This window comes from Diospyros lotus, chromosome 2 (genome assembly GCF_014633365.1).
Source record: "Diospyros lotus cultivar Yz01 chromosome 2, ASM1463336v1, whole genome shotgun sequence".
In the NCBI taxonomy this organism is placed as follows: Eukaryota; Viridiplantae; Streptophyta; class Magnoliopsida; order Ericales; family Ebenaceae; genus Diospyros; species Diospyros lotus.
This window is the reverse complement of record NC_068339.1, coordinates 17,477,729-17,497,130: the sequence shown is the minus strand read 5'-3', so window position 1 is coordinate 17,497,130 and position 19,402 is coordinate 17,477,729. Positions and strand designations below refer to the sequence as shown.

Below are 19,402 nucleotides of genomic sequence, written 5' to 3'. Positions count from 1 at the left end.
AATTCATTCATTTATCATGCTTTGTTATCGTATATAACCAATGTTGTTATAAAACTTTAGGTTGTTGGACGGTGTAGAGTGTTTCTCACAAAGGATTAGTCAAATTTCTTCTTCATCTACATATTTTTCATCTACATATTCTATAACTGATGACTTAGAGAGTGGAACGTGTGAAGTCAAAACAATGGAACAATTACTTGAGTCTACTGAGGTAATTTCAATCTGTTAGGCCTGTATATTTAACACTACACACAATGCAACCATCTAACAAAGTATCGAAGCGTAGGCTGATTGCTATTGGGTAGTTTGTATAATTATTGATATTGAATCAAATCGAGATTGGTGGTATCTAATTTGTACTACCCGAGAAATTTGGGTTAATTAAAAAGAAGCAATTTATTAGAGAAATGGGATTTCAGAGAAAATTGGTATCTGAATAACCCGAAAAATAGACCAAATCGACTACCGGGAGTGCCCTGGAGCCGAGATGCCAAAAAAATGATGTGGCATTGACAAGCACCCTGAGATAGGATTTATGGTGCCGAAAGAAATTGGATCGGGAACAGTTTTCGGTACAGCAAAAATACAACTGTCATTTAGGCTGCAATACCGAATTATTGTAGACGACTTCCCGGAAGTCAACGAAAGCTTGAGGGGGCTTTAGTTTTTCATAAGAAACAACCCTTCAGTGGTTTCAGGAAGAAACGAAGAGGTTTAGGGCCAAAACGAAGATTCGGGCCTAAGTGCAGTTTTTAGAAATTGCTAGAGGGAGGCCGAAACGATATTTTTTCGGAATCATCAAGGGTCAAATGAATGTTTTAGGACTTGAGGGACTCGATGGTAAAATTGAAAAGTTCAAGGGTTAAGTGAAAATGGGCCAAAATGAGAATACCAAAAGTTGAGGGGCCAAAGTGTAATTTTTTAAAGTTGGCCAATGACCAGCACATGGCTGGTCGACCATGGCCGAAATTGGCCACAGGGATAGCACGAGGGTGGTTGTGGGACCAACTTTTGTAAAGGCCTGGCCGACAACAGCCATCGTGGTGGTCGGAAAAAGTAGAAAAGCCACCGAAAGTGGCCACGCGATCGAGTACCTGTAAAATGCTTTTGGTTGTCGGATGCGACTTGTTCAAGATCGATCCGGGGTAGGGTTATGCTCTAAGGCTCATGGGCTAACCAATCTCGAGCGTTTGGAGCATCGAAGATGCCTATAAATAGGGTTTTCGAGTTGGCCGAAAATGGGTAAGTTTGAGCTTCAAATCGGGCACTTTAATGAACGAATTGGAGGCTTAAATCATAGGGCTTTTGTTTCCCATGGCTTGAAAAAGCATTCTGGAGAATTTGATGCGTTTTGGTGAAGGTTTGGTGGGGTTTTGATGCCTCGCCGGAAAAGGAGGCAGACGGCCAAGCCGAGGCTTTGGCCGTCTGGTTGAGGGTGCTTCGGTGTTCCTTTCGGCCTGAAAACCCTCCCATCGTGATCGACTGGTCGAGGCGAGCAAGGAGGTGGAGTCATCTCAAATCGTCGGCATTGCCGTGGCCGGGGAAGATGACCGGCGCGTGGCCGGCATGTGCTATTCCTCACACGCCGCCACTTGCCCTAGCTCGTGTGGGCACGTACGGGCGCGTGGAGCTTTCTAAAATTCTGAAAAAATCTTGGAAAAATCCAGAAAATTATTTTACGGAGGTCCGTGTAAAAAGATTTGAATTTGGGATTCCCGATGTCTCAGTTTTCGAGCCAAAGAACCTCATTTTGCATGAAAACACATCATCCGGGTAAGTCCAGTATTTTTCCTTTGAAGTTTATAGCATATTATGAATTGTTGTGAAGATAGATTTGAGGGAATAGTGTTGATGTAATTATTGGGATTTTTACAAGGAAAAATGAAGGAAAATAGGAAATAAAAGGAAATAAATGGAATATTGAGGATATTTAGTAATTAAATATTATTTTATGATTGAGGAGATCGAGATGATGTGATTGGTGTAACTTTTGAGAGTTGGCACGAAAATCAAGGCATGTACGCATATTGAGGCGACGCACGCTTTTCAAGGTGTCTTGATCTTTAGGGCAAATGTGAGTGTTCTACTGAAAAACTTGGTTTTAAGTTATGAGTAATTTTATACCAAACATGGTTTTGTAAGTTTTGTTATCCTACATGATATGATTGTTTATTATGCATGATATTTATGAAATATATGATTGCTTATATATGCATAATATTTATGAAAGAAATGATTCATTTTGTCATATTACATGAAAAGTCGTGATAATTGCATGACACGATATTACTGTCGCATTGATATTTGTGCATGGGAATGGGATGTCGCCCCCAGAGTGTAGCCGTAATTCCTCAAAGGCGTTGAGGGAATAACGTTAGGCTTATCCTGCAGATGTTCGGGATTTGCCTAGGATTCCTAGCAAGGCTTGCGGGCCAGGGAAGTTACACTAAAGGCAAATGTCGTTCATGTTATTGCATCATGCATTCGTATATATATATATATATGTTTTGGACCCTCACTAGAAGTTTCATCTTCTAATGAGTTATGCCCCTGGAACATTCCATGTTCTAGTTTTAGACTTGCAGTTAGGGCAAGGACCAGGTTTTGATATGGCGGCACGTGATGGCGTAGCCGATGGATTCAGCGAGCTGACTCGGATATATTTTAGCTGACGCTTTATTGATATTTAGCATTGTTAGAATATTATTGAATCTCCATGTATTTATGTATTTCAATATTGAGGATATGATGTTAATTATGGTACGAATTCTTACGTTATAAATAAAGTGAGTTGATTATGTACCATATCAGATTTTGATTATTGCTTCCGCATTTTAAATGATTTGTTGGGGGTTTTGTTCGGGACTCGGTACTTAAGGTTTAAGTTATGTACCGGGAAAGAAAGAAAAAAATAAATTATGTATATTTTGGGCCCCAGCATAGTGACACGCTCGGTAAGAGAAAAGCGGGGTGTTACATAAGTTGTAAGAAATGTGCAAAAAAAGTTAAAGAAAATGGAAAGTGCTTCTATTGCGAGGAGTGTGGAAGGTTCAACACATCAGGCAATCTTAGGTTTAAGATACGAGTTAGGTTGTTGATGGAATGGGAAGTACAAGTTTTCTTTTGTGGGATTGTGAGTGCCTACAACTGATTGGGAAATTTGCAAGTGAGCTAAAAGATCGTTTGGCATGGGAGAGAGATATATTTTATCTTCAAAATATTTTCCTTTATTGAATGATAATTACTGTTTACATTAATTTGCCTAAATTTGATTCTAATATGATGGTACGGAAGATTATTGTTTGAGCGAGGGAGAGACTTTGGTGAATAAGAGGCTACTGTTCAAGGTTCACATAAGAGATCAAATTTTATTTGGAACTGATGATTTGTACACTATGATAAGACTTACTGATGACAATGACCCAATCATGAAATATCAAATAAAAAATTACATCGAGAATCAGGTTACCTATAGTTCACATCATTTATTGTGTTTCTTGATTAACGCACATGATCACCCCTAAATGATTGTTTGATTATGTGTAACATCAATACGAACCCGACTTCCTATCAAAAATGGAAAATACTATTAATGTTGATTCCAAGGTATTGTTTGCCTTGAAATGTCAACAATGTGTCGATTCTGTCAATTATATGGGTTTCATTCTTAAAGTTCTAATCGGTATTATTTTTCAAATTTTTTTACAAAGGTCTGTTTCAAACAATGAGGTTAACATGCCGAAAAAGACTCCAACGAAGCGTTCTCATCCCCCTTCGTGCGATGATGTGAGTAGCAGTGTTCCAAACGAGGACGAGGGTTCGTCCACATAGTTGTCGAGCAATAAGCTTTGCAAGTTTGTGAAAGTTGAAAATGACTAAATATAAACAAATTAAAGAATCTTCTCAAGCAAATAGACCATTTATCTTTAAGCATTTAAGGTTCTATTATAGTTGGTTGTTCTGGGTATCTTCAAGTTATTTGTCATCATTATTATCGTACTTTGTCAGGTGTTTTTTTTTAATGCTTTTGCTACTAAATGTTATGCAACTTTTATCTATTCTGTCTAATTCATATGCCTCTATGCTATGGTATTTATAATTTCATCGTTTAATGATTAGAAGAAATTGGATCAGTCATCTGTTGAATTGGAAACTTTATTGTTTTAAGGCATTGGGTCTAAAAATGGAAAAGAAAAAAAAGGAACAACTCTAAGTTATTCTATACTATTACATGAACAAATGCTACTAAACATTTTTAGAATTCAAGAGAATATGTTACATGAATTTAAGAATCTTCAAGTTATTTGTCATCATTATTATCGTACTTTGTTAGGTATTTTTTTTTTATGCTTTTGTTGCTAAATGTTATGCGACTTTTATTTGTTCTATCTAATTGATGTGCCTCTATTCTCAACTCTCTTGATGTCAGAATCTTTGGCAAGACCTGAATATGTATGGCAACAATGTTAGCAATTTCTTTTAGACGATATTCTATATAGACGAAGAATCATTTTGAACCACCAAAGTAAAATGTCATCATATTTTTTTCAGGGTTTTGGTATGCACGTTTTTTTTAATCATTTTTTAACCCATAATAATAATTTTTTTTCCATTTGTTTTTGGTAATAAATAGGTTTGGAGTTGAGCGAGGAAAAAACTAAAAACTACACTCTCGTGGATATTGAGAAGATATTGAGGAGCATTAGAAGAAGTCTTTGTGATTTTTCATCAATGCCCTTTCCTTGTACTGTCGATGCATCACTCACTAAAAACAGGCTAATTCAGGATGAGCTTAGGTATGATAGGAAAGATTTGGCAAAAGATCACAAGGTTTTTGTGCAAAAATTAATGGATAAACAGAGAAATGTTTATGAAACTGTAATGCCTTCTGTAGAAGCTGATAAGGGAGGTGTATTTTTTGTGTACAATTATGGAGGGAGCAAAAAAATGTTTTTTTGGAAAACTCTATTAGCTGGATTGCGATCAAAGGGAGAAATAATACTTAATGTGGCATTTAGCGGCATAACATCTCTTCTTTTGCCAGGTGGTAAGACAACATACTCGAGGTATGCAATTCCTTTTAATTCTAACAAAGATTCAACGTGCAATATTAAACAAAGAAGTCCGCTCGTAGAGTTAATAGCAAAGTCAAAGCTCATTATGATGAACTGATACTGATTTGAGGCATTGGACAAAAGTATAAGGGATATTTAAGGTTCACCAATCCACTGAGCCAGGATTAACCTTTTGAAGAAAAAAACAATGGTGTACGGTGGAGATTTTAGACAGATTATGCCGATTATCCCAAAAAGGAGTATATAAGACATTATTCTTGCAACTATCAATTCCTCATATCTGTGGAAACACTACAAGGTATTGAATTTGAGAAAGAACATGAGGTTACAAGGTTTTGATTATGATGATCAATCAATGGAATTGAAATTTTTTTCCAATTAAATTATGAAAATTGGTGATGGAACACTAGGTGGTAGAAACGATAGTCATGCATCTATCGAAATACCATATGTTATTCTAATAAATGGGTCCGATAATTTACTTGAAGCAGTTGTAGAGAGAACATATCCTTCCTTATTAGACCATGTTGATGATATATCATATTTGCAAGAAAGGGCCATACTAGTGTCGACGCTTGATGTCGTCGAATCCATCAACGAGTATATGATTTCTCTAAACCAAATTGAAGGAAAAACCTATTTAAATTCGGATACGAGTTGCAAGTCAAATACAAATGTTGATTTATTATGAGATCTTCATTCACCAGAATTTTTTAACAATATTAGGTGTTATGGGGGTGTCAAATCATGAGTTGAATTTGAAAGTTGGAATTCTAATGATGTTGCTGAGAAATATTGATAATTTCATTTGGTTGTGCAATGGGACAAGGCTTATTGTCACAAGACTTGGAAACTATGTTCTAAAGGGTAAAATTTTATCGAAAAATAATGCAGGACATAAGGTCTTCATTCCAAGGATGTCATTAACTCTATTGGATTCAAGACTGTCGTTCAGGTTTCAGATAAGACAATTTTCTTTGACTGTATCTTACGCTATGACCATCAACAAAAGTTAGGGGCAATCACGTAAAACTTTATTTAAAAAAACCAATATTCAGTCATGATCAGCTATACATAGTTGTATCAAGAGTTACAAATCAAAATGGTTTAAAGATATTAATATGTGATAAGGAAGGAGAACAAACAAACTCAACCACAAATATTGTATTCAAATAAGTTTTTTAGAATTTGTAATATTTAATCTTATTATAAATTTCATTTCTTATTATATTTACAATCTAATAAAACTAAATTGTGGTGTTTCTAATATTTATTGAAAGTTCATAAATTTTTTATATCTTTGTTTGTGAATCCATTTTTTGTGCATGGCACAAGTGAAGAACTAGTTTTCAATTTAAAAAAGAAGTTGTGTTATGTGATAAGTTTTTTGTCATTTTATTCACTTAATTCTATAATTGGTTAATAGCCAAGGATAAAATATATTAATTTTAGAATTAAAAATAAATGAAAAGTTAAATTGTTAAAAATACATATACGTCTATTCATGTACAAGTATGATGCTAACGGGTGCCAGACACTCATTGAGGTGTTACTTTATTTCAATTTTTGAATACTTTTATTGATTAATAAAATATTTTAAAATATAATATATTATCTACCAATCACTAATAATAATAATAATAATAATAATGTATGAGTTAAAAATAAAATATATTTATTGTAGTTTAAAGTGCTTATTGGGTAGAGCATGGAATTGCTAATACTTGGGTAGACAGAGGCTATCAAATATTTATTTTCATAAATGATATGATAATGCCTTTATTATAATCTCCTTCTCATTATTTGTGTTTTTATTGAAAGAAGGGTATGTACGTAGGATAAGAAAGAAGTTAATTGGTAGAGACCCGACCCGACCCGACCCACATTAGCCGATGGATGATTGGGATGGTATGGTATGGTACCCACCATGAATCTTTCCCAATACTTGCCACAACCTACTATTTGCATCTTGTCCACAGAACTATCTTCAAATGGATAAAACTTAAGGATATGTTTGGCTATCATTTTTGTGCTTTTTGTTTGCTCTTGTGAGTGACAACATTTTCTTTCTGACTTCATTGAGCGAAAAATTAAAAAATAAAGAGAAAACAGTTGTTTCTTATTTCTAAAATTAGTTTTAAGAATAAATAATTCAATATATATGACAAATTTTGAAACCTTCAAACTCCACACTGCCCCATGATTGCATACAGCCATACAAGTCTTTATCACAGGGTTAACGCAGATCGGACCTCAACTTTACCTCCCATCTCTGGAATCTCTTTCAATGCAGTGTTGTCTCCTCCTCCTCATTCTCTATCATCATCCTCATCATTATTTACCCTTTCTTCTTCTTCTTCTTCTTCTTCTTTCAATGTCCATCTCTAATACCCCATCTTCTTCACCCACCACAGTTCAGATGGTTTCCAGGTCCGTCTCCGACAGGCTCCTCAGGAAGTTCTCCGACGTCTCGGAATTCGACTTCGACTATGCTCAGAGCGGGCTCTGGTCTCCTCCGCTGAAGAGAAGCGTGTTCTTGAACTCGCCGGGGCAGATATTCTCGGAGCACGAAATGCTGGAGAAGCTAAGCTCCATGGAGGCTCGTCGCCGTAGACGATCATACAAAGCCTGCTTCTGCGTGTGGAACTCAATTGTTTGCAGACATTAATTAGAGCAGACGAAGTTGAATTGAAGGCCTGCCGGAATTAAAATGCAGGGAAGGAAAGACCGAGATTTTATTTTTCTATTCTTTTTCCAAATTTTGAAGTGTAAATTAATAACACTTATATATATATATATATATATTTAGGATAAGAGAGAGAGACTGCTCTGCTCCATTTAGTTTAATTAGTTTCTGGCTCCATCCTTTAGCTTTCTATTTTCTTTTCTGCTTCATTTTCTTTCATTACTTGAATTATATATGCAGATTAGTAGGTTTCAAGGAAACCCAGACACAGATTCTCAACCGCACTTTCACCATGCACCATATATATATTCTCATTTCTCAGCTTTTCTTCTTCTTTCTTAATTTTTCGGTTAGCACAAGGGTTCAATTATATGTATGTGAGGGACTTTTTCTTTTCCTTTCTTTTTTTATAACTAAGTGTTCGGATTTTGTCTGCCTAATTTTAGAGGAGATTGACCTTTCTCTTGATTCGATTTTTGAGTAAATTGGATGCGGTCACAAAACTTATACACTCTCAAGCGAACACGCGATTAATCCCCGTTAAATGAGACATTTCTATCTGTACCAAGAGTTGATCTCCTGTCACTCTTAAAAAAAACTTGAGAATTTTACCACTTACGCCATGCTCCGAAGACAAGGGGGTTCTATTCTATTTCTATGCCACATGATATATCAATATCACAAGATCCTTTTAAAGTATTCTTATTACCTTCTCTAATATACAAGAAGTATTGTATATATTATTAATTATATAATATGTATTTTCTATATGTTATTGTGATAACTCGTCCGGGTGGAGGTAATTTTTTTTTTTAAATTTAAGATGGTATCACATTATGTATTTAATTAATTAACTAAATTTAAGTTCAGTAATGTTCTCTTTTTAGTTATTCATCAATTTTTTTTTTTTACAAATTGACACATACATTATGTATTTGGGGAAATCTTGAATTTTTTTATAAATATTATACTTTTCATGCATTTTTTAAAACTTCAAGTGTTCTACAAATATTATACCAAATGTGTATTTTTGTAAACTTCTTCCATCTCAACTGCGCACGTAAATGAGTGGTATCCATCTAAGAACGAATTCAAACTCATTACAAGAAGTTGGTTGTCATTATTTTTATCTCCAACTCATTTAATTGAAAATTTACACCCTAATATGTTACCTTATCGTTTTCTTTCTTCAGTGAGCGTTTGTTAATCAATATATGAGTTGAAAAATTCAAGATATGGGATGTATCTCGGACTTCTATTCTTTCTAACATGTTTGTTAAGCTTATCTAATTATTCTTGAAAAAATTATTAATGATATCTTATTTTGATCTTTCAAGATATGCTTATCTCTCGAGATAAGCATATCTTGGTCTTTATAGATTAAAATATATATATATATATTTGTGTCTTCTAATGCATTTTAAAAAATTTAATAAATAACTTGATAAAAATCTTATAATGCTTTCCAACTTTATCTTGATCATTTCATATCTTGGCCCAAAAATTATTACGGACTTATCTTGATATTCTCTTTTTACATATGCAAACCCTGGGGCAAAGTAGAATCAATGACCGGTCTCAATCGTGGTCAAAGGGTCTAACTAAATTTTAGTTAAATTTTAATAAATTTTGTAAAGGGTTGAAATGTCAATTTTTGATTGGTTTATAAAATGTTAGCCATCATGCTTCAATAGAATATGATGGTAAATGGGTCGGTAATATTGTCCTTCATACTTACCGACCACTTTATGTCCCATGTGAGAAATCCTTATTTAAAGTTGACACTTAAGACGTCCATTTGGGGGGCCAATCTCAAGTTTTCATTTTGAACCACCTCTACCTTTTTTTCTAATTATATTATTTTAAAAAAAAAGTTGGGCCTTGCTTGGGCGACTTGGGCCACCATGCCTTGCACCCTTGGATGGGCAGCAAATCCAAAACCATAAGCCTGACACAGCCTGTGTGGTAGCCCGGCTTGCCCGGCCCATTTGATACGCCCAGCTAATACCTTGTCTCAAAATTGGAACAAGAGAGGTACCATGCCGGAAATCAGAGCGCTTTTGCAATCTGATGGTGATAGGTTGCGGCCACAGAACGGGAAAAAGGAATATGAACATGAGTTGAGTGTCGTGGCTTAACTGCATCCGCAGCTCTCTGTCTTTTTGCTTGGCTGATATTGCAGGCCATATGGTTTCAAGCTTTGTTTGTACATATAATTGCACCAAAATTCTCAAAGACTTAAAGATTTTGAAGAAAGAGATGATGATTTTACTGATGAAGATTATGATGGTGCACTGTCGTTACTTGCACCGAAGTTTTATGGACATGTAGCATGGAAACACACCGAAAGCTGCCTATTCATCAGCCCGGTAAATTCAGCTGCTGATAGTCCGATCTGGGTTCTGAAGTGTATACATACACATCCGTCTGCGAGACAATGCTGCTTGGTTCCGCGTAAAAAATGTAGGGGAGCCGGTTATACTCCTGAACTGTTCGACGAAATGCCTCGCTGGGGTTTGGTGTCACCGTGCTTTGGAAAGCACGCAGCATTGAAGTGAAGCCGTCCTTTCCATTGAAATCTCGCCTTGTCCCCGCCGATATTGTTGCCGAATAAGCCATTTCTCCTGCATCCGCACATGGTGATTGAGGAGCAAATAAATAAATAATGATGGGTCTGTCAGCCAGCAGCAGCCCCCAGGAGCACGTTGCGATTTTTTTCTGATCGGTAAATAAAATATGTACTGATAAAAAATGTACAAGGTACAGTGAGCAAACCCAGGAAATTTAATAAGAGAGGGTCAAAAACTATTGGCCCATAGCACAGCTTTTCAACTGAATTAAAAATATGAGGATACACAAAAAATATAATTCTGTATATATGTATTTTAATCCTTCTAATAATATTACTCGCAATCGGCTTGAGCCCTTCAAAAATATTCCGATTCCTTTCTCTCCAAAGTTGATAAATTGTGCATGCAAAAGCAATCCTTTTAGCCTTACTCGGCCAATCTGAACCACGGGCCTCCTTTTGAGCCATTTGAGCGCACTGGGAACAAAAGACATAGCCCTTGTAATTCCCAGCCACTTCTTAATATGACACCAAATAGCAGAGCTAAAATGGCATTGGAATAAAATATGTTGCACTGATTCAGCAGAGGAATCGCATAGATCGCATTTCCTGTCGATGTCTAAATAAAGCAGCTTATCCTTAGTTAGAAGCTTTGATTTCACACTCATCCAAAGGATAAAGGCGTGGTTGGGGGTAATACAAGAATTCCAAACATCTGGGGCCCAGATCTTTTTAGAGCCTTTAGGCCAGAAGAAATTATATGCTTTGGACATATTGATGCTGCCCCCTTGGACCCAGCTTGAAAGTCTCTGAATAGCCGCTGAAATATTACCCTAGAATGACACAATGAATCTCTGATGGCTAGGATTCTCTTAAGAAGGGGATAGTCATCCTTCTTAGGCAACCATTCCCAGAACGAGCTTCCTTTAAGATATTCATGACTGATCCAACAGACCCATAAGGAATCCTTCTTATGCTGGATATTCCATATGACTTTGGCCGAAAGAGCTGAGTTCCAACAACCGATATCCTTAAAACCCAAGCCCCCTTCAGATTTAGGGAGGCAGACGTCCTTCCAGGCTATCAGAGAATGCTTAGAATTCCAGAGGAAGGCCCTGCAAAGCTGAGTAATACGGTCCGAAACTTCCGCTGGGATAGGCAGAATAAAAAGCCAAAAACATTCAATCCTTTGAAGGACAACCCGAATTAATTCAGCTCTTCCAGCATACGAGAGGGAAGAGTTCGTCCAACCATTAATATAAGCCGCAACTTTATCAATGAACGGAGCATAGTGATTAACACTAAGCTTGACAACGGCCAAGGGAACGAATCCTTATGAAAGTTCACAAGGCCATGAATATCCTGGAGATCCTGGCCTAAGATAACAGCCGTATAAAGACTAGACTTCATGGAGTTAACAGCGAGCCCAGATTTGGCACCAAAGTCGGCTAAGCATTCCATAATGATATTAATCGACATAGGATCTCCCCGAGCCATAAGCATGAGGTCATCTGCAAAAGCCAGGTGCATAATCTTAAGCTTACCACATTTCGGATGATAATTAAAGGCTGAATTTTCAGTGGCTAGCTTTAAAGATCTAGAGAAATAATCAAGGCATAAGACAGAGAAATGGAGATAACGGATCACCTTGCCTAAGGCCTTTTTTAGCTTTAAAGAAACCACAGAGACTGCCATTCAAGACCAGCGAGGTCATCAGGAGAAGGTTGAGATTTAATTTGCGATGTGCAGTGGATGATTATCAAATTTTAAGGGCTTATGGGCCGTTTTGTTTGGCATATCTGTGAAGCCCATTATCATAGGATTATGTTTTTCTTTTTGTTCAGTTGTATTGACTAAAGGGTCCTTTGGATTTAGACGGTGAGGCCATTATATATGGAGTTACAACTACGAGTAGGATGTAAACATTCATATTTATTATAATGGAGCTCTTATTGAATTGGACTTTTTAAGTTCCATGGTTTTTACTATTCCCTCTTACTAAAGCTTTTCATGTTAAAAATATACTGTGTCAAGAGTGTGCGTGATAGTGCTTATGTTTATTACTATGTTTTTCTCCGCTCATCAGTATTGCATCTCCACAAATTTTAGTACTTCGAAGATTTGAGTTTGATTTCATATTTATTTACTCTTACCAAATTGGTCGCTATTTGAAGGTTTAAATATTGGACATGACAAAGTAGAAGACTTAATCATTCATATGATACCATCTTGATATCAAATAGATTTCAAGTTCCATTTTAAATGCATTATTATTATAATAAATAATCTATGAAGAATGTTGGTTGAATCGAATTTATGGAGCGCGCATGCGGGATGACCCAACACAGGTTCATGGGTTTGACTCGTGGCATCAATTCACAAAGGATGATGTGTTTATATTAGAATTCAATTAAATTTAAATTCTAATTATAATTTTGGTTCAATTCAAATTATTATAGATATTGATGATTGAATCAATTTCAATTTGAAATTTAAACCAACTTTCAATTTAATTATAATAATAGCTGTCTCACTAACAAAAGTTTTAACGTAGACTCAACTAGATTATCATTTTCAAAATATGAGTATTGAATATCATGCGACGATTCGATAATTGCTTGTAAATTGGTATTAGTGCAAATATGAGTTTTTAGTGATAGTGTCATAAGTACTAGATTTACACTACATGAGATGTATGTGGATGACACTTATAATGTATTCTTGATAACTAATAAAATATCATATTTTTATTCATACTCTCTGCATTTTCTTTATGAATGAGTTCCTAAATTTCCTGATAGAGATCATATTTTTAAGAGTTAAAAATAAAGTGACGATGATCTTTAGTTTAGGATTTCTTAAAGGAATTCCCGATTCTCAAATTCATCAGAGGAATATCGTTTATCGATTATGGATTGACACATAGGCTACTACCATTATTTAGCAGGAGATGCTAATGAGATGGGGGTGGTGAGTCATATGCCACATTATATGAGATGCATATAGTAGACATGTGGGTATATATTGGATGAACATCCACTAAATGTGATGTCTGCGATAGATCATATGGCTTTGACAATTAATAATTTGTTACTGATTCTCTTTTTTGTATCTAATCCTTTGATTGTAAAGACGAAGTTGTCTTGTGCACTATTGTCAGAAATTTATCGTTGAGCGGAACCATCTGGTATGAGAGATAGGGATGCTCTTTATGTGGTCTTTGTAAAGTGGTGTATAGAGACAGATACTCGTTGATGGTATTCATTAACCTCCATTGAATAGGGGTGAACATTTTATGTGATCTAAGTTGGTTGTGACTGGACATACCCTAGTCAGGTTAAGTGTGATCAGAAAGAATTTTTGAGGTCGGAAGAGTTTTGAAATGCTACCTTCATACTAGATCTGGCATAATTACTAGGTCTTGTGAGTTTAATCAGTTCATGACTCTCACTCGTCAGGATGTTAGTTAGTATTGCACAGTAATCGAATAACTTTAATAGGTTCATTTGAAATGCCATTAGGATCATCCTAAGTCCGAACTAGATGATACTCATGATTTTTTAGAGTGCTCTGGGGGGTTAGAGATCATCTTAGTTGGTCGAAGTGTTCGGTTGGTGTCAAAGAGTTAACGTGTCCTGACTATTATATGGATGTGAATCTAGAAAGTCACACGTATACGGAGTAATATATTGGATTAATGAACCATTGTTATTAATGTGTCCCTTGTCCCTAAGAATTAATGATGTCTCTTCCAGTTAAGAGTAAGCTATATGGATCTATGGTATGAGAGATCGCTAAGAATTAGCAGGGCACACCGTTAAGAGTTAATAGGTACTTTGGTTCTATTAAGAGTTAATAGAAAGCCTATTAAGAGTTAATAGCGGGGCTTAAGTGCAATATATCAAAGTAGCATTGTAGAGTTGGCAACAGCTTGTTGACTGGTGCATGAAATGGTTGACTACTCAAAGCGATTGACCGATCTTATCATGAAGTCGACCATTTTGGCATTTTCTACTCCTTTACTTTGTAGCATTAGAGCATTAAATGCTTTAATGTAGATTATTATAAGAGATAAATGAGACAGTACGAAAGACACGTGAAGCCTATGGGAAAAGCAGCCAATTGCTTTTGGTTTTTCATCTTCTTTCTCTAGCTTCCTTGCTTCTTCTTCTTTTCCATTTTTTCAGAGAGCTTGCAACTTTTTCTTGCTCCAAGCTACTTACTTGCTTTGCGTAATCTCTTTCTTCTTCTCCCATTTAGATCAGGTTGTTGGACAACCATGTTGCAACTGAAAGAAACCCTAGAACAGCTTCGGTTCATCGTCATCAAGAGAGTCCTAACATAGCTTCGGTGAGGGTTCTGGAGCATCTCAGTTGTGGACTAACTAAGTCATTCACACTTGAGGAAACGAGATGGTCACTCGAGTTGTAGGTTCTTGAGAGCAGATTCGAATTCAAGGGGGGAGGAGGTTCGTTGGACAACTAATAATGGAAACTTCCATGGAGGTATATTGTTTCTCCCCCTATAGTTGGTTTTCAATTTTGGATGCATATGGATGATTAATATCATATCTTGCAAGGGTCATTTTTGCTTCCATTGCATATAATATTTAGTTTTAAAAATATTTTAAAACTTGAAAACATTTATATTTATCCATCAAGAGATGATTTTTGGCCTCGCGCTCCCATTGCCTTTCACAAACAACATCAATTCCACTCTCATCTCACTTACACATGGTGGAGGAAAGCATGATGGTTGAGCATGTTGTGTTGTACTTTTCTTGTTAGTTATATATCATATTATGGGACATATATGATATGTCGATTGAGGCTCTTGTGACTAGAGATACTTGAGGAAGGGTCATTATTCAAGAGAAAATTGAATTGAGGGCTTCAAGGGCTACAACCTTGAGTTAATGCTGACGCATGGACAGACAGGCATTCATATTTTGCGTGTCATTTGTGAGGCTTACTGGATGTCAAGTTCATCCTATACATTACACATTTTCTATGTGTAAAAGGAGGAGGCAAAAGGGCCAAAGTTTGAAGAGTAAAGATTTTCTTCCATGGGTCAAGGTTTTCAAGATTTTTAGGGTCAATTTGATATTTCTAATGATGTTGAATGTATTAAATTGAATCCCAAAATGTTGTTTTAAAATCCCACGATGAGTTTGATGAGAAGAGTAAACTATATTTGAAATTTGGACGAATTTTGTTGGTATTTTATCTATATAGTATACTATTTTAGCATTCAAAAATGTTATTTGAACATTTAATTGGACACTTTAAGTGACACTTATTTGTTGTATCTTATGTTACATCAATACAAATATATAACACATCAATATATAAGTAGTATTACAAAAAATATCATAAGTGAGTGTACAGATAATATTTTAGCTTACCATTTTAGAAAGGACTATCGATGAGCAATGCTGACAGGCGCCTCGGGGTCGTTAGGCAAAGATCAAATGCTAGCGAGTCACTTGATGCAATGAATATGCACTTAACTAAGGATAAACAAGCACACAGTGACGACTTATGAACGGAGAATACTTTATATATAGAAACAAAGAGTTTTAATCAGGCTTGGCCTGCAGGTACACATTACATGAGCAGACCAGACCAGACCAGACCAGACCAGACTTAGACTAGACCGTGAGGGAAACCACAAGATTCCATTGGATCATTTTCATTGCGCTATAATTCGGCCAAAGTGGAGGCAAGGCTTGCAGTAAAGGAAAATTAACTTTTGAAAGAAAAAGGATGTTAAAGCATAGGTGTTTGGGTGCTACACCCTGCCCCTTTCCCATCTATTGTAATTGGGCTGCCCAAGTTTTTCTTTAAATTTTCCAGCTTTTATAATTATAGGGCAATTACAGCCCCCCATACATTCACATTTCTTCCATTGAGTTTTGATAATCTCAATTATATTATTTTTAATAATATTTATATATTAATTAAATATATAATACATTAATACATAAATATTATTAAAAATATCATAACTAAATCTCTAAATAACTTTCTCTCTACTCTAGCTAGCTATATATTGAAGCGGAATTGATCTATTATTCATACAGAACAATAATTATGTTGCCCGACACGGAGGTGGCTAGGGCACCAGATTTTAGCCCCCCTAATAAAATTGATCTGTTAAATTTTAATAAAATTATTAATTGTTGCCTTAATTAATAATTTTAAAATTTAACTCATTTTTATTTTATTTTATTTCTGTATATATATTGAATGGTTAAGATTTTGTTTTGTTACATCTATATATATATTATAACAAAACAGCCGTCAAATTTTTTCCCGCTCATTTCCAGTTACTATTTTGATATTTTATTATGTTTTTTTAATTTTTTTGCTTACCCAAAATAGAATTTTTATAGGTCATTAATTAAGTCTTGGAGATGTAGTTCTTGGAACATGTAAATGGTTTTTTCATAACTAAATAGTGTTTGGAGAATGTGTAATCATGCTGGTATATGAAAAGTCAAGATAAATATTATTAATTTATTCATATTATTCATTTTTAAATATTAGCATAAAATTTTAATTAAAATAAATTACAGAAAAATGAGACTTTTTTAAATCGGGAAAAATCTTGAGATATTAGGTAATACTGTTGAATACCGACTGTCAAGTAAATTTTTTATTTTATTTTTATTTATATATAGTTTAATTAATTTAAATTTATTTTTTTTATAATTTTAAATGTTATAATTTTATATATAAATTAAATGTTATAATTTTATTTTTTAACTTTATTTTTTTTGTTACTTTTTTAAAAATGTGACATGTCTTAAATGTGATAATTGATTGCTAGGAGAAATATGTAAAGTCATGTATAGATAATCAATTTTAAAATTTTGATTATTATTATTTATATAATTAATTAATTATTTAAATTGTCTTTATTTTATATATAGTTTAATTATTTAATTTTTTTTTTTATAATTTTAAATGTTATAATTTTATTTTTTAACTTTATTTTTGTTTGTTGCTTTCTTAAAAATGTGACATGTCTTCAATGTGGTAATTGATTGCAAGAGAAATATGTAAAGTCATGTATGTATAATTAATTTTGAAAAATTGATTATTATCATTTATATAATTAATTAATTATTTAAATTATCTTTATTTTATATAGTTTAATTAATTTAAATTTAATTAAATTATAATTTTAAATGTTATAATTTTATATATAACTTAAATGTTATAATTTTATTTTGTAACTTTATTTTTTTTGTTGCTTTCTTAAAAATTTGATATGTCTTAAATATAATAATTGATTGTCAGAAGAAATATGTAAAGTCATGTATGGATAATTAATTTTAAAAATTTGATTATTATCATTTATATAATTAATTGATTATTTAAATTACTCTTATTTTATATATAGTTTAATTAATTTAAATTTATTTTTTATATTTTTAAATGTTATAATTTTATATATAATTTAAATATTATAATTTTATTTTTTTAACTTTTTTTTGTTACTTTCTTAAAAATTTGACCTATTTTAAATGTGGTAATTGATTGCTAAGAAAAATATGTAAAGTCATTGATAATCAATTTTGAAAATTTGATTATAATCATTTATATAATTAATTGATTATTTAAATTATCTTTATTTTATAAATAATTTAATTAATTTAAATTATTTTTCTTATAATTTTAAATATTATAATTTCATATATAACTTAAATGTTATAATTTTATTTTTAATTTTTTTTTTACTTCCTTAAAAATTTGACCTATCTTAAATGTGATAATTTATTGTTAGGAGAAATATGTAAAGTCATGTATGGATAATCAATTTTGAAAATTTGATTATTATTATTTTATATAATTAATTAATTATTTAAATTATCTTTATTTTACATATAATTTAATTAATTTAAATTTATTTTTTATAATTTTAAATGTCATAATTTTATTTTTCAACTTAATTGATTATTGTCATTTATTTAATTCTCTTTTTTCCCATTAGTCTACACTGAATATGTGTTATATGTTGGACTTGGAGAAATTAAATACAAATTAAATTTGTGTTTTGAAAATTATGTTAAGTGAGTAAGATTCAAATTGTGTGGCAAAGCGTGAGAAAAAAGAGAAACTTAATAGTGGCATGTGATTTGATAAATTGAGAGAAATAGGAGAATTTGAAGAAAGAAATTAATAAAAGAAAATAAATATCTCTCTATCTTCTTCCTCTCCATTCCCGTTCAACCCTTTCATTTCTTCTCTTCTCCTTTCTCGATTATTCTTTTCAAATTTTCTCTTCTTCTTTACTTTCATTTAGTAAATTTTAACCATATTTTTTTACCCAGTTTGGTCTTCTAGTGTAACATAGCACCACTATTCTATCAAGTGAGTGATGTGAATGCAACTAAGAAAAATTAAACCTTGAGAGATCGTGTGATATGCACATATGAGACAAATACACGTAAAAATTCTCCCCAAAAAAAGTCTACCCTTGAATGCATATTTCAAAATAAAGAGGTTAGTTATCGTTTTTTTTTCTTCCTATTATTGTGTAATTTTTTTATTTTTTATGCATTACTTATTGTATTACATGTTAATTTAGGTTTATTTTTACATGATTTCGAGATAAAGTTATGTGTTTTTAATTGTTTGTCTACCCTTGAATGCATATAAGGAAATCTTTTAAAATCTATAATCTTTTTGTTGTATTTTCATGATTGTAACATAATTATTTTATTTATTTTTTACTTATTTATTATAATTTTCATTTATTGTAACTACTAAATTATATAATTTTCACTTTAACAATTTTTTTTTTTCCGATATCCATTCACACATGCATCGCATGGGTGGTCCACTAGTTAATTAATAATTTCAGATTTAACAAATTCTTAATTTCCTTTATTTTTGTATTTAGCCAAATCTAATACAGTTGGTCTAAATTCTGCCACGATCATTAACAATTTCAAATTTAACTAATCCTTAGTTTATTTTATTTTATAACTTTGCTTCTCTTAATTTGCAGGAATTCTGAGGATTTTTACTTTTCCCATTTGGAAGATCTTGTGGGAGTGCCTTA

At 33.2% G+C, this 19,402-nt stretch overlaps 1 protein-coding gene across 1 annotated transcript; it reads right to left on the bottom strand.

Annotated features, from left to right (window-relative positions):
- Positions 1–10,994: 10,994 nt before the first annotated feature.
- LOC127794677 (uncharacterized) lies at positions 10,995–11,860 on the bottom strand. The gene is made up of 2 exons (XM_052325924.1): positions 11,560–11,860; positions 10,995–11,479 (listed from the first exon to the last, which is right to left on the bottom strand). Exons 1-2 carry the CDS (start codon positions 11,858–11,860, stop codon positions 10,995–10,997), a joined length of 786 nt encoding a protein of 261 aa, XP_052181884.1.
- Positions 11,861–19,402: the final 7,542 nt, after the last annotated feature.